The sequence below is a fragment of the Sphaerodactylus townsendi genome, linkage group LG14 (genome assembly GCF_021028975.2).
Source record: "Sphaerodactylus townsendi isolate TG3544 linkage group LG14, MPM_Stown_v2.3, whole genome shotgun sequence".
In the NCBI taxonomy this organism is placed as follows: domain Eukaryota; kingdom Metazoa; phylum Chordata; class Lepidosauria; order Squamata; family Sphaerodactylidae; genus Sphaerodactylus; species Sphaerodactylus townsendi.
Window position 1 is genome coordinate 43,790,898 of NC_059438.1, and position 15,843 is coordinate 43,806,740.

At 54.3% G+C, this 15,843-nt stretch overlaps 1 protein-coding gene across 1 annotated transcript in view; it reads left to right on the plus strand.

Moving 5' to 3' along the window:
• Window positions 1-15,843, plus strand: part of GABBR2 (gamma-aminobutyric acid type B receptor subunit 2) — a 425,828-nt gene that overhangs the window by 178,848 nt on the left and 231,137 nt on the right. The window contains exons 6-7 of the mRNA XM_048516192.1: window positions 1,611-1,811; window positions 9,375-9,611. Coding sequence (XP_048372149.1) covers window positions 1,611-1,811; window positions 9,375-9,611 — 438 coding nt within the window. The remainder of the gene's footprint in view (window positions 1-1,610; window positions 1,812-9,374; window positions 9,612-15,843) is intronic.

The following is a 15,843-nucleotide window of genomic DNA, read 5'->3' on the forward strand; positions in this document are numbered from 1 at the left end:
CGGATCCTCGAACTGCCACCGCAGGGCCAACATGAAGTGGGGGGAGGAATGCAGTTCAGGCGCCCGGCTCCTGTAAAGCCCCACGTACCAACTGGTGGCCGCTCCCTCCAGAAGAGCCCCCACCTCATGTACCTGCTCGATCTCATCCTTGTAGTCGCCACCGTACTTCTCCATGTGCGCCTCGACCTGCAGGAGGAAGTAGGCCAGCTTCTCCATTGTCCCGTCAAAATGAGCCTTCACACGCCGCCGCCTCTGCGGTACCTGCGGTGGTTGTGGCCCGGGCGGACCCAGTGGCCCTGGCCGCTCCCCCTCTGGAGGCTGCGGCGGCAGCAATGGCGGGTCCTGATGATCCCGCTCTGTCGCCTCTGCATGGGCCAAGAGGAGTTCCATGTTGCGCCATAGGAAGTGTATCTCCTGCCGCATTTCATCTCACTCTTGCCGCCAGGCAACCACACCTTGGTCAGGGGCCCACGCCCCTGCTCGGACCTGGGTCCATGACCACTCATTTTGCGCTGCTGGGTCCCACTCCAAAAAATGTCCTGATCTATGGGTTGTGTGAGCCAAGTGGACGCATGCCGCTCCGTCGTTCTGGCCCCCTGGCCCACCTGCCGAGAAGGGACCCACGCGTAGGGCGATCCCACACTCTCCCCATTGCTGGTGCTCCGCGCGGTCCAACCTAAGGTCTGTCAGTGGAGCCTGTTACTTGTACTTTCAAAGCTCATTTGAATCCCCGGCCCCCGGCTTCCTCATCTTGACAGCAGTGTTCTTTATCACCCTCCCATCACCCAGAAGGGTCAGCAAATTCCAGATGCTGCAACATGATGCTTTCTTTTTTTAATGCATTTGGTATGAGGGTCGTCCTGTTCACTTTGCTCCAGTTCTTTCCTGAAGTAACATTCCATCTAAACCAAGGCAACGCTCTATTAGTGGCAGAACAAAACCCCTTTGAAATTAGATTACTAGCTTTCCATCTTGTTAGGACCCAACTTGGACAAGAAACTGTCAGTGCAACCCATTTCCAGATGGAGAATCTCCCTCATTAAACTGTGCTTTAAACTAGCACAGGTGGACACTTCACTCCCTTCAAATGCAGTCCGTTGCAGCTGCTTTTCACTGTGGTCTCTCCAGTGACTCCCTCTGCCAGGCTGCAGCGGGGTCTTTCTCCTGCCATGCAGCCGTCCAGTGGGGCCTCACATGGGATTAATTGGCCTGAGCACAATGCGGAGATGTTGTGCCAGAGACCGAAAACGGCTGTTCTGGATCTTGCTTAACCTATATGAATGGGAAGGAGCAGGATTATGGGTTTTGCTGTCCCTTTATGAATTGAGTTTTAGCCATTCTTACTTGGCAACCAACATTTCCTTCCAATGTGAAACCTGGTAGTTACAAAGCTATTTGTGTCACTGCATAACCTAGTTGATTGCATCTTAGGAATTCAGTGCAGGTTCTGAATTGCATACATGTGAATGTACGGAAATGGGAATTTTGTTTATTAAAATTGGAATGTGTACTTCTGTAAGATAACAGTTTTCTAAGTGTAGCATTTTGTGATAACTGCTGGTTCTCCCGCAACAATAATATTTAATCCCCTTTCAATGCTTGCATTGTAGGCATATAATGAAAATATGTATGGCAGTAAGTATCAGTGGATCATTCCTGGATGGTATCAGAGTTACTGGTGGGAGCAAGTTATTCCGAAGCTAAATACATCACACTGTCTCAGTAGAGACCTTCTCAAAGCCATGGAAGGATATATTGGAGTGGATTTTGAACCTCTCAGTTCTAAAGCGATAAAAACCATTTCAGGAAAGGTGAGTCAGTTTTACTATCTACCATTTTGAAATTTTATAAATATATTCCCAAATATTTCCCAAATATACTAGACTAGCTGCAAAGATGCAAGCTAGTCTAGAATGAGAGATGCAAGCGGCCTTAGCAAAGAGTGGGAAACGAAGGATCTCCCCTACAATGGGCTTTACTGGGGCTGTAGTCCCCTCCCCCTTGCTCCCAGCACAATGCTTACCTGGTTCTGGGTCTATGGCTTGGGGGTGGACAGGTTGGAGAGGTATGGCTTGGGGTCGGGGAAATGGGTTTGCCGGGCCTGTGGAGCAGCCGAGGTGTGGCTCTGGGTGGGAGGGATGTTTGGGGGGTTTGCTGGCTCCGCAGCCTGACCTGAGTTCTTGGGGTGGGAGGGGAGGTTTGGGGGCTTGGCCAGGCCTGCAGAGCAGTAGGCCTACTGGCCTGGCAATGGCCAATGGGAGTGCAGGGCCTACAGTATTTGGGTCCCTGTGTGTCCCACACAGTAATTGACTAAGGGCTCATCGCCAGCCATTCAAATCCTTAGCCAAATATGTATTGTAAGATTTTTACTGTCAAATTGTCAGTTGAGTGAAGCAACATTTGTGGATGATTTCTTACCATAGTAACATTGAAGACCCAGTCCTGTACCTTGTGACACCAGCACAAAAGCAGAATTCAGTCACCACCATCAAAGTCCCATTTGGGAAACCAGACCCTGAACTAGAGGTGCATAAGCAGGTGTCCGTGGGAATACTTCAGGGAGGCAAGCATTTTGGGGGAAAACTTGGTAATAGTTACCCATCATCCACATTGAGAGGTTTAAAGAAAGTAGGGATGTCGGAGGAAGAGTTCCTGTGCTCTGAACATTCCTGTCAGACTCAACCAACTTTGCCCCTGCTTGAGTTTTGGAGGAACAAGTTGTTCTGTCCTGCAGCAGGAACTGCTTATGAAGACTTAGTAGCTGTTGGCTGGTATGTTAGGAATCCTTCCTCTTCCTGCAATGAGGTACCAAACAAACTTTTGATTCCTTAATGATTTAAACATCACTTTAAAAAAAACATTAAGAGCCCCAAGCAAAGTGGTGGCTGCACCAGCGGATTTGCCCTTCCCAAGGCACGTGCCCTGGCAGAGGGGCACTTCTGCCAGCTTGTGGCCACCATGCCCCTCCCCCAGCACTGGACACCATGCCAGCATCCTAGGGCCCCTGCTGCCATAGTGGGGGTGACCCAAGGGCATCAGTCTGCTCCCTCCCGGCCTTTGCCAGCATTACGCCGGCAGCCCACACTTCAGACTTAACTCACTGAAAAGGTGGGGTAAGTCTATTGAGGCCCGTAGAGGCCAGCCTCCCCAAAACGCCAGGAAGCCTCCCTGGGAGCGGTGGGGCGGTGCTTCATCAGTCCACTGCCTGGCACCTTCAGTTCTGATGAGGCAGTCCATGTGCTTAATGCAAGCATTTGGAGCAGGGAAACAGGGCATAGAGGGTGGCGATGCCTGTCAGCAATGGGATCTCTGGAAAGAGTGGCTAGAAGAAGGCCTGCCTTCCCCGTGTTGACACCTGTTTAAAAGTATGTATGTTTGTGCCCTAGAGTATGTGAACCATTTTATTGGATGGTTTTGTTAGATGATTAGTGAACTTGAAAAATAATTTTGAGGTTCATTTAGCAAATGAATTTCTCCATGGTAACAGTGCCCCCAAACAACATAATGAAGATTTTGCTTCATGTTTAAATGAACAAATCTTGGAATGGTAATTCCCAGGCTGTGTTCCATGAGAAATGAATTAATGAAACAAATACAGCCCGTTTATGCACTTGCATTCTGCCTCGTATGGAGTGTACCTTTCCTTTGCTGTAGGCTTTCCTTTATGCATCCTTTTTTCCCCTTTCTGGAGCCACTGTGGGGCAGAACAGAAAAGCTGCACCGTTTCCAAATGCTGGTAAAATGCAACTTTTCCTGTTGCTTTGCTTCCCCCCCCCCCCCACCGCCCCCGAAGCAAAACAAACTGGAAGCAAAATTCTTTATCTGGAGTTTGTTGCTCCTTCCTGCCTTCTCCAGCTTATTACCCAACAACAGTTTTTCCTGCTCCTCTGACCACCATTTCTGAAGAATCAGAAAGACTTTTTGTGCGGGTGTGTATGTGTGTGTTGTTGTTTTTTTTACTTTGCAGGTCTATTGTTGAAAGAAGGGACTGGTCTATTGAGCTATCAGACATCAGGGGGGGAAAGGTGGGGGATTTTGCAGGAAAAAAAGACATGCAGAATTTAAACTTTTGCCCCTATTGGACTGGCAGAAGAATTTCAGATAAGAAGAAAAGGACCTGTTTAAAATTCAATAGTGGAGTCAAAAGGGCTCTGCTAGGGTGGTATATTTATTGAGTGTATATGTATAGAATAGAAGACTCTGCTCCTCCCCTATTATCTGTGTGATTTGTTGGGCCCGCTGGGTGGAGCTTAGTTTCCAGTTCTCCATTATCTAATGCTGATTGTTGTAAGACGTGCCTTCCTTGCAGTTAGAGGTTGTTGTTATGGACAAGCTGGTCTCTGCTGAATGAACCTGAGAACTTTGTGAGTGCTGTGGCCCAACCTCTTGCGTAAACAGAAAACTGCGGGAAAACCCCACTGGGGAGGCAAGCAGTAAGGGTACAAAAACCCCAGGCTCCCATAATTCTAGGGCATTCCAACACATCTCAGGGTGTCCTTGATTCACTACTTTGGCCTGACCTTCAAGGAGCTTCTACTGCAAGTGGGTAATTCTGCCGCTTCTTTAGGACTGGTGTAATCTAAAGATTCTCACACAGTGGCTCAGAAGCCACACGTGGCTGTTGGACATGCCTTCAGTAGTCATGTGGTTCTTTTGCTTGATAGTAATTGAGAATGTGAGTCATGGAGTAATTACCACTGGTGTAATTAGATGATTCAGCAGAATTGTTCACTCTCACAGGAGGGCAGACCTGTTGAGTCTCTGGTCGAATTCCCACTGAGAAATTAAGCCGGATACATCCCGGTTCCAAAAGAAACACCACCTTTTTCATCACGGTTTCTCGCTCCCCACTGCAGCGTGTGTCTAGTGAAGACCTCGATGTCTATCGTGGTTTCAAACAATGTAACATTCCCCACGAACACGCGATCTGCTCGACGGGTCTGTTCTTCCTCATCCTGATTGACTGTTGTGTTGTGTTGGGGCAGGAACTTTTTTTAAAAAACCTTTTTTTAGCACTCAAAGACTACGTATACCAGAAAATGGCTTGAAACGTATCTACAGAGAATTCACAAAAGACCAAATTGCAGTTTAAATATTTTTATATAAATTTCGGTTGCAAACAATCACACAGTAAGAAGTCAAGGCACATACACACAGTTCCTAGGATATAAACAGGGAGGAGAAGATAGGTGGGAGGATAGCGCAGGGAGTTGGGGAAGTAGGGACTATACGTTACCTAAATTCAGCTGAAGAAGATCTTGTAGAAGGCAAGGAGTCAACTGACCAGCATCTGAATCCAGGTGAAGGATGAATTCGTGTCTCACACCAACAAGACCAAGGGAGGTTCAAGTTAGCAATGAGCACTGGAGTTGGGGTGCACAGTATTTTTATACCCTTTTGCCCAGGTAGGGGCGGGAACGTGAGTTTTAAGTTTTTTTCTCCTAAATTCTAAATGCTGAAGTGGCTTTCCACTTTGTCTTAACAGTATCTTTGCAAGGTGTGGTAATCAAGATCATGCCCACAAACAAAATGAGACCTCCAGGTTATGCTGGAGTAACTCATTCATTGATTTAATCTTGCTAAACAGACCTTTTGCCTGGGGCCTGCTTTCAGCTTGGCCACTCTGCTAATCACCCATACAAACAAGGAAGCTGGCATTTTTCAGCACATAGCATAAGAAACTATATGAAATCCAATATTTCATAAGGCAGGGTATACAGGGCAGGGTTACAATGCGTAGGCAAAATTTCCCCGTCTCTACGTTTGAGCAGGTTTCTTCTGATTGGCTATTATGCTGGAGTGGGAACACTACCCTGCCCGATTGAAAATTCATGTTATTCTTATTCTTGTTTTAATGTTCAAACATAGCCATGCATAAACAATTTATCAAAATCATTGTTTCATATCTTCATATTTATGTTTCTTCGTAGCCACGCCTAGTGCAGAAAAAGTAAAAGGCTGCGTGTGCTCTACGCACAGCCCACTGCACTCTGATTGGCTGGAAGGTTAGAAGGGCAGGAACAGTAAGCCGCATCTGTCCCGTTTCTCCCCACCGAACCTGCTTCGAAGCGTGATTGAAAAAAGGTGCACTTCAATGCAGGTTCCAAAAAAATGTGTGATGGGGGGGGGAGGCCATGTTCGGCACTTAAGCTGTGGGGAGGCCTTGCCCAAACTGTGGTTTTTGCCGTGAGTATCACAGGATAATTTGCCAGTGGGGAATCAACCTCTGTGTAAGTTACTGCTGTGGGTTTATCTTTTATCAGTGGGGAAGCAGGAGAGTCACCCTGGCAGGAACACAGGGTGGAGTTTCTTTCACCAGTTGGAAGTCAACAGTTTCAGGTGCATTTGTGAAGTTACCTCTACTTTTTATTTAGAAAAAAATGTCCCTAAATTATTCATAATTTGGAAAATGATTTAGATTTGGGAGGGGGGATGTTTGGAGTTATCCCAAAATTTTGGGCTTAGACTTATTTTTCAGTCCTTGGGATTCTTCTTTTCAGTGACCAAATGTTCTCATTATTGCTATCACTGAGACTATTTTTTTAAAATCCCCCTTGTGCCTTACGACAGCTGGATTTCAGCAGAATTCTACCCAGTGTCAAGGGAGCCCCTTCAACATGTCCCCCCGAGCACACAAGCTATTCACTTAGCAAATTTCCTCCACTAGTAGATGCCTCAAAGTGCTCTCCAAGTTTTCCTGTTTTTAAACCCTGATACTTTACATCCTGGTTGACATCATCTTAACCTCTGACACTTGCCTGACTTGTCATCTGTTCTTCATAATGTCATAATTTCTTTTTCTTTAAGCTCCCTTTAATTAAATATTGGAGCCAATATAGAAAGTAATTGGTTAAGAGTTGAATTCCTCCACTACTACTGAATGGTGTACAGTTAAGCTAATAAGCAATGACACCAACTTCTTGTGTTTATTATTATAGAATCATAGAATAGAATCATAGAGTTGGAAGAGACCCCAAGAACCATCAGGTCCAACCCACTGCAATGCAGGAACACACAATCAAAGCACTCCTGTCAGATGGCTCTCCAGCCTCTGTTTAAAAATCTCCAAAGAAAGAGACTCCACCACTCTCCGAGGCAGTGAATTCCATTGCTGAACAGCCCTGACAGTCAGGAAGTTTTTCCAGATGTTTGGGTGGAATTTTTTTTCTTCACCTTGAACTCATTACTCCTGGTCCTAGTCTCTGGAGCAGCAGAAAACAAGCTTGCTCCCTCACCAACAAGACATCCCTTCAAATACCTAAACATGGCTATCATGTCATCTCTTAACCTTCTCTTTACTAAACTAAACATACCCAGCTCCCGAAGTCTCTCCTTGTAGGGCATGGATTCCAGACATTTTACCATTTTGGTTGCCCTTCTCTGGACCTGTTCCAGCTTGTCAATATCCTTCTTAAATTGAGATGCTCAGAACTGTACACAATATTCCAGGTGAGGTCTAACCAATGCAGAATAGAGAAGTGCAATTACATCCCTCAGTCTAGAAACAATACTCCTGTTGATACAGCCCAGAATCACATTGGCTTTCTTGGCTGCCGCCTCACACTGCTGACTCATGTTCAGTTTGTGGTCTAGTAGGATAGCCAGATCCCTTTCACATGTAGTGTTGTCAAGCCAGGTGTCACCCACCTTTTTTCTGTGCATTTCATTTTTTCTGCCTAAGTGGAATATCTTACAGTTGTTTTTGGTGAAATTCATTCTTAGTGTTTTGGCCCAGCTCTCTAATCTGTCCAGGTCATTTTGAATTCTGACTCTGTCCTCTGGGGTATTAGCTACTGCTCCTAATTTGGTGTCATCTGCAAATTTGATTAGTAGGCCCTCTATCCCATCATCCAATTAATTGATAGAAATATTGAATAGCACTGGGCCCAGGACAGAACCCTGTGGCACCCCACTGGTCATTTCTCTCCAGGTTGAAGATGAGCCATTGATGAGCACCCTTTGAGTTCAGTCAGTCAACCAATCACAAATCCATCTAACAGTAGCCTTGTCAAATCCACATTTTTCTAGCCTGCTTGCAAGAATATTATGAGACACTGTGCCAAAGGCCTTACTAATATCAAGGAATGCTGTGTCCACAGCATTCCCTTTGTCTACCAAGTTCTTAAGTCTATCAAAAAAAAGAGATAAGATTAGTCAGATGTGACTTGTTTTTGAGAAATCCATGTTGATTTTTACTGATCGCAGTATTCCTTTCTATGTGCTTACAGAATGTCTATTTAATGATCTGCTCCAGAATCTTCCCTGTTATTGATGTGGTTATTGTTTGGGCCTCTTTTTTTTCCTCTTCTTTGAAGATGGGAACAATATTAGTCCTTCCTTCCTTTTTCACCAGTGGAAAAACTAGTCATATCCACTAAGAATTGCTAAGAGACACTGCATAAAATCATTGCTGAAAATACCAGGCTCCACAGTGAAATTTCTAGGCACCATGGCAGTCCTGCACCCAGGATTTGTCAAACCCTAGCTTAACTAGTGTATTCAAGACAATATCTGGATCACGAAACAATGTCTGTGCTTCGCTTTCACTGGTCTGGTGCTGCTGGTGGGAAGTTTATATGCCTCAATCAGTATATTTTGTGCTTATTTGGGGAAATTACTGCTTGGGCTCATGCGAGGGTTCCTGTGACCAATGAAATGTAAGATAAAAATACTTGTGGGATACACAGCAGCGTTCTTGAGGATCAGAGACTGTTGAGGGCTGTGGGCAGTGGTGGGATCCAAAAATTTTAATAACAGGTTCCAATGGTGGTGGGATTCAAACAATGGTGCCACTGCACACATGCACCTCCAGTCCCTATTGGGCAGGGAGGTTGTTTTAGTAACCCCTTCTCGGCACTCAGAAAAAATTAGTAACCACTTCTAGAGAAGCGGTGAGAACTGGTTGGATCCCACCTCTGGCTGTGGGTCAAAAAACCCTTCTCACAGTAATTGTGGCTGCTTTTTTCTTATAGCTCTTGTTCAAGTAGACCCCACCAGTAGTTACTTTCTTCCATTTAGGCATACAGTGCCATCCTAAACAGGTGTATTCAGAATCCTGCTCAAGTGTCTTCAAGGGTGCTCACTCCCAGGACAGTGTTCTTTGGAAGATACTGAATGAGGTCTCTGGAGGGGTTGCCTCTGGTATGCAGCACAATAAGGTTGATGCAGCACAATACTGTGGCCACCCCCTCACAGATGAAAGCAAGGGCTTTGTGGGAGCTACTAGATGTTTAGAGCTGAACTATGCATATCTGGAAGAAGTATAGGAAATCTGAAAAATGTGCATGATCTTGAGGTCACAGCTGTTCACTGATTTCTGTTTTAAATGATAGACTGTAAATAGTAGAGAACCAGTTTTCTATTCCTTTCTGCAGACTCCACAGCAGTATGAAAATGAATATAATGAAAGGCGGGGAACTGTTGAGTCAAGCAAATTCCATGGCTTTGCTTATGATGGAATATGGGTAATTGCCAAGACTCTGCAGCGAGCTATGAAGTATCTTAATGCCACCAACAAAAACCAGAAAATTGAGGACTTCAACTACACCAACAAAGAACTTGGGAAAATTTTTCTGGATGCAATGAATGAGACAAACTTCTTTGGAGTCACGGTAAGCATATGTTGAATTGGTTTTAAGTGACCTCTGTCGCTTCTGTGACTTCTGTAGTGGTGCATCTTTTCTGGGAAAGAAAGAAAGAAAGAAAACAGCCGCCATAGGGAAAAAACCTGCTAACCAGAGATTTAGAAGCTGAATGCAAGTCCTGCTGCATGGCTGTTTCCTGATGCTGCAGGACTTGGAGTGGAAACGGAGCCCCTGCCGAGGGGTTGGGAAGGATTGGTGAGAAGCAAAAGATGCCCCACCCCCACCCCCGCCTTTCAGTGCAGAGCTTTTGTGGGGGAAGGAATCCTCATCTTCAGTTGTACATGCAAAAGCAGAGGATGAGGTTTATTTCTGGTTAGTAAATGTAACTTTGAAGAACACACTCTTGTCTGTGTAAAATTGGGAAATAACTTTGGGAAATAACTTTCTCTCAGGTTGGTTCTTTTTAAGCTAATGTTTAATGTGAATGAATTACAGTAGCCTAAAAGGACCAATCCTTTCTATTCAAACATTGACATTATTATAATTGACACCATAAAATGAAGCAGTGGAGAGGAGTGGGGACAGAAAGCACTACATGAGCTCTTGTTTTATTTTTGGAGGGCTTTTCCTCAAAGCCAAATCTTTAACAGTGTGTGTTTCTGAGGGGTTGTGTGCTTGTTCTTTGAGGGCTTGGGAAAACTTTTGTTTGCGTGTGGGGTTTTTTCTTTGTTTCCTTTGTTCTGGCCATGTGGTTGCCTCGGCCTCTGAGAGGTGGGGCTTGCTGAGAAATGGGGCTTGCTATTTAGCTCTATTGCTCACTCTTTGGAAGTAGTGGCATGCACCTCGTGGGGTGCGCTGTTTTCTTTTACTCCATAAGGACAAATCTTTTCAGGGAGAGTAGAAGGTACATTGGAGTCTTGACAAGGGGGAGTCTTGACATTAGTTCTTGTCCTTGGCGCACAGTAAACAGGAGCTTACATAACTGGTTAGGGGAACACATGTTTTGTTGAGAAATTCTTAAAGGACTTTTTCAAAGGAGGCCCTGGGGTCTGTTTCGGCACTACTTAACTGCTCAATGATGGCTGGTGGGGGAGTTGCAGCAGTTAATTGTAACAGCTGTGGGTTTGTTTTTTTGCCGGAGGATGTGTGTAGCTACACCTGCAGCAAGTGTAAGTTGGTTGCTCTCTTAGAAGAGAAGGTCCAGCAGCTTGAGGCACAAGTATCCAGGCATGCAGGTAAGGGGTGGGTTCAAAGGGTTCAAACCCCTCCTATACATGGAACAGTTAATATAATGGCCAGAGGCATATGGGGGGAACAAACCTTCTCCAGGTGCCCCTCCCCCATGCCTGCGAAGGGCAGAAGCCGGGAGGTCAGCAGGGCAGGGCAGGGCAGGGCAGGGCAGGGCACTGTGACTCTGGGCTCTCTTGGCCCCACCCATGTTGCTCAGACACCAAACCTACCCCATAAAAAATCTATACCTATGTGCTTGCAAGCATCTACCCTTCAAGACATTAGGAAAGAGGAAGATTTCCTCGACAGAGTGGAGCAGACGATACTGGATGAGGAACACATTGGGGATCTCTCCGAGGAAGATAGCAGCTCTCAAACACTGGAGTGGGGCAATTGGAGGAATGTGACACAAAGAAGTTGAGGGACTAGGGAGCAATCTGTGAGCTTGAAGCTACAAAATCGATTTGAAGTTCTCTCCCTTCTCAGTGAGGATAAGGAACGGGCACAGGAGCAACAGAGTCAGACCTCAGAGAATGTGCAAAGGATTGGAGGTTCAGCCCATAGAATGGCCCCTGCAAAACATCAGAGGAGGTGTAAAGGTTTCAATGGTTTCAATGGTGTTGATGGTAAGGTAACCTTGAGTGCATTCCACAGCCCGGGCGATGGGCCAGCTTCAGCCAGTGAGGAGACTTTATCTTTGCGCTTGAGTAGGGGACTCCGTTTCCATGGGAAGCAGGAAGGGGGGATGGGAATTGAATAGAGTTATAACCTGTGCTTCTGGCGGGAAGTGTCATTCCTGCCACTGCGTGTACTTGAGCTTTCTAAGATGTCTGAATAAACGGTCTTTTTCACCAAAGAGCCTTTTATTTCTGCTTCTATGGAATTCCTTACATTGTGGCAGGAATCCTTAATCCACCTATCTTACTAGTGCAGTGGACCTCTAGTGTCTCGACATGGAGAGGTTGGAATGTTACTCGCGAGGAAGAGTGCGGTAGCCCCCAAAGAAGGGCTCCGACCTTTCCATACTGGATCTGGAGGAACAGGCGGGAGAGCGGGCCCTACGCTGGTGACTCTTTCCCGTCCTCGAATCATACGAGTCTTCCTTTACTCCCGTTGGAGCGAGGGGCGTGGCAGCTTGATATGGGGACTTACATGAGTCGTTTGGGGGGCTGTCTATCGTTCGAGCGCCTATGGATCCGGATCTCTACCCGTTTTAGTGTGGATTACACAAACCTCAGATGCAACCTGTCATGGAGGAGACGGGCCTGACCACCTTTCATGCGACAACCCAGGAATCCATTGAGCGGTTCCTGGACTACGTATTTGGTGATGCTCCCCAAGAACCACCGTGGCACAGCACTGGGGCCCGTCCAAAGGACGCAGGGACTAAACCACCAGGATTGGGAGGGGTATCCGGTACTGTTTTTTAATCGGACCCCCCTGACCCCGGGTCCTTAGCCGCACCTGAGGTGCCACCGAGGGAGCCACCGGTGGCTTCTGGTGTCTCCGATGTCTCCCTTCCAGATGGCGAAGAGTCCGAAGAAAACCTGCACTCCCAGCCGGATCTGTTCCCTCTCCCTTCGAAGGAGACCTGGGGGGATGAGGAGATAGAGGCGACTGCGGAATGCCCAAGAAGCATGGAACCGTGAGCGTCAGCTATGGGAGGAGGAGCGAGCACAGTTTGTAGCAAGAGCGTGAAAACCTGCAGAGGGACCGGGAGCGACAGCGCCAAGGGGTCCAGCTCAGGTTGGGCCGTGCCAAAGATGCGGCTCCAGCGACAATACCCCAGAATCTGTCAGTCCATGAGTAAAGTCACAGAACACTCCAGACTGGATTTACGCGGCTGCTTGAAAGCGTTCAGGCCCTGCGCTTGCCTGGTAAAGCTCACTGCAGCTTTTAAGCGGGGCGAACTGGCTAAATTGGAGCGAGAAAAAGCTGCTCTGCATCTGCACTGGGATGCATTGACCCTTGGAGAGGGAGCTAGCTGCGTTGGAGAGGGGCCTAAGGAGGCAACAGACCAGGAAGCCCCAAGTTGGAGTCTATGCTGTTACTGATAATGCCGGCGCCAGGGGCCCGCATTACAAGGTCCTGCCACTAAGCGCCAAGCTGTACAGCCAAGCGCCCCCGATTCCGGCCCCTCCGTTGCAGCAGCTGCCTGCCCAACCTGCTCAACCAGCATAACCGCTGCCCCTGCAATCAAAGAGCCGTGGAGATGGGGTTACCATAGACCCCCGATGCCGGCCCGTTTTGATGGGACCGGCTTCCAAACTTCCCTGCTTTTATTTTGCAACTCAATGCCCACTTGGGAAGACTATGATGATTTATACCGGTCTGGTAGCGAAAAAATACGGGACATCGGCTCAGTCCTGGATGGGGCAACAACCGACTGGTTCGTGACTCTTTTGGATTTACGCGAATGAAGACTCGCCCGCGGTGCCCTTGTTCCTCAAAGCCTTAAGAGCGCGCTTCCAAGATCCAGGCGCCCGAGAATGAAGCTATCCGCACCATCAAAACTATCCAGCAAGGCAACCGCTCTGGGGGGGGGGGGGTGGGTGGGGGGGTCTTGGCGGGGGGGGGGGGGGGGTTTGGGGGGGGTGGGGGGGCTTTTTGGGGGGCGGGGGGGGGTGTTTGGTGGGGGGGGGGGGTTCGGGGGGGGGCGGGTTGGGGGGGGGGGGGGTGGGGGGGGGGGGGGGGGGGGGGGGGGGGGGGTGGGGGGGTGGGGGGGTGGGGGGGGGGGGGGGTGGGGGGGGGGGGGGGTGGGGGGGGGGGGGGGTGGGGGGGGGGGGGGGTGGGGGGGGGGGGGGGTGGGGGGGGGGGGGGGTGGGGGGGGGGGGGGGTGGGGGGGGGGGGGGGTGGGGGGGGGGGGGGGTGGGGGGGGGGGGGGGTGGGGGGGGGGGGGGGTGGGGGGGGGGGGGGGTGGGGGGGGGGGGGGGTGGGGGGGGGGGGGGGTGGGGGGGGGGGGGGGTGGGGGGGGGGGGGGGTGGGGGGGGGGGGGGGTGGGGGGGGGGGGGGGTGGGGGGGGGGGGGGGTGGGGGGGGGGGGGGGTGGGGGGGGGGGGGGGTGGGGGGGGGGGGGGGTGGGGGGGGGGGGGGGTGGGGGGGGGGGGGGGTGGGGGGGGGGGGGGGTGGGGGGGGGGGGGGGTGGGGGGGGGGGGGGGTGGGGGGGGGGGGGGGTGGGGGGGGGGGGGGGTGGGGGGGGGGGGGGGTGGGGGGGGGGGGGGGTGGGGGGGGGGGGGGGTGGGGGGGGGGGGGGGTGGGGGGGGGGGGGGGTGGGGGGGGGGGGGGGTGGGGGGGGGGGGGGGTGGGGGGGGGGGGGGGTGGGGGGGGGGGGGGGTGGGGGGGGGGGGGGGTGGGGGGGGGGGGGGGTGGGGGGGGGGGGGGGTGGGGGGGGGGGGGGGTGGGGGGGGGGGGGGGTGGGGGGGGGGGGGGGTGGGGGGGGGGGGGGGTGGGGGGGGGGGGGGGTGGGGGGGGGGGGGGGTGGGGGGGGGGGGGGGTGGGGGGGGGGGGGGGTGGGGGGGGGGGGGGGTGGGGGGGGGGGGGGGTGGGGGGGGGGGGGGGTGGGGGGGGGGGGGGGTGGGGGGGGGGGGGGGTGGGGGGGGGGGGGGGTGGGGGGGGGGGGGGGTGGGGGGGGGGGGGGGTGGGGGGGGGGGGGGGTGGGGGGGGGGGGGGGTGGGGGGGGGGGGGGGTGGGGGGGGGGGGGGGTGGGGGGGGGGGGGGGTGGGGGGGGGGGGGGGTGGGGGGGGGGGGGGGTGGGGGGGGGGGGGGGTGGGGGGGGGGGGGGGTGGGGGGGGGGGGGGGTGGGGGGGGGGGGGGGTGGGGGGGGGGGGGGGTGGGGGGGGGGGGGGGTGGGGGGGGGGGGGGGTGGGGGGGGGGGGGGGTGGGGGGGGGGGGGGGTGGGGGGGGGGGGGGGTGGGGGGGGGGGGGGGTGGGGGGGGGGGGGGGTGGGGGGGGGGGGGGGTGGGGGGGGGGGGGGGTGGGGGGGGGGGGGGGTGGGGGGGGGGGGGGGTGGGGGGGGGGGGGGGTGGGGGGGGGGGGGGGTGGGGGGGGGGGGGGGTGGGGGGGGGGGGGGGTGGGGGGGGGGGGGGGTGGGGGGGGGGGGGGGTGGGGGGGGGGGGGGGTGGGGGGGGGGGGGGGTGGGGGGGGGGGGGGGTGGGGGGGGGGGGGGGTGGGGGGGGGGGGGGGTGGGGGGGGGGGGGGGTGGGGGGGGGGGGGGGTGGGGGGGGGGGGGGGTGGGGGGGGGGGGGGGTGGGGGGGGGGGGGGGTGGGGGGGGGGGGGGGTGGGGGGGGGGGGGGGTGGGGGGGGGGGGGGGTGGGGGGGGGGGGGGGTGGGGGGGGGGGGGGGTGGGGGGGGGGGGGGGTGGGGGGGGGGGGGGGTGGGGGGGGGGGGGGGTGGGGGGGGGGGGGGGTGGGGGGGGGGGGGGGTGGGGGGGGGGGGGGGTGGGGGGGGGGGGGGGTGGGGGGGGGGGGGGGTGGGGGGGGGGGGGGGTGGGGGGGGGGGGGGGTGGGGGGGGGGGGGGGTGGGGGGGGGGGGGGGTGGGGGGGGGGGGGGGTGGGGGGGGGGGGGGGTGGGGGGGGGGGGGGGTGGGGGGGGGGGGGGGTGGGGGGGGGGGGGGGTGGGGGGGGGGGGGGGTGGGGGGGGGGGGGGGTGGGGGGGGGGGGGGGTGGGGGGGGGGGGGGGTGGGGGGGGGGGGGGGTGGGGGGGGGGGGGGGTGGGGGGGGGGGGGGGTGGGGGGGGGGGGGGGTGGGGGGGGGGGGGGGTGGGGGGGGGGGGGGGTGGGGGGGGGGGGGGGTGGGGGGGGGGGGGGGTGGGGGGGGGGGGGGGTGGGGGGGGGGGGGGGTGGGGGGGGGGGGGGGTGGGGGGGGGGGGGGGTGGGGGGGGGGGGGGGTGGGGGGGGGGGGGGGTGGGGGGGGGGGGGGGTGGGGGGGGGGGGGGGTGGGGGGGGGGGGGGGTGGGGGGGGGGGGGGGTGGGGGGGGGGGGGGGTGGGGGGGGGGGGGGGTGGGGGGGGGGGGGGGTGGGGGGGGGGGGGGG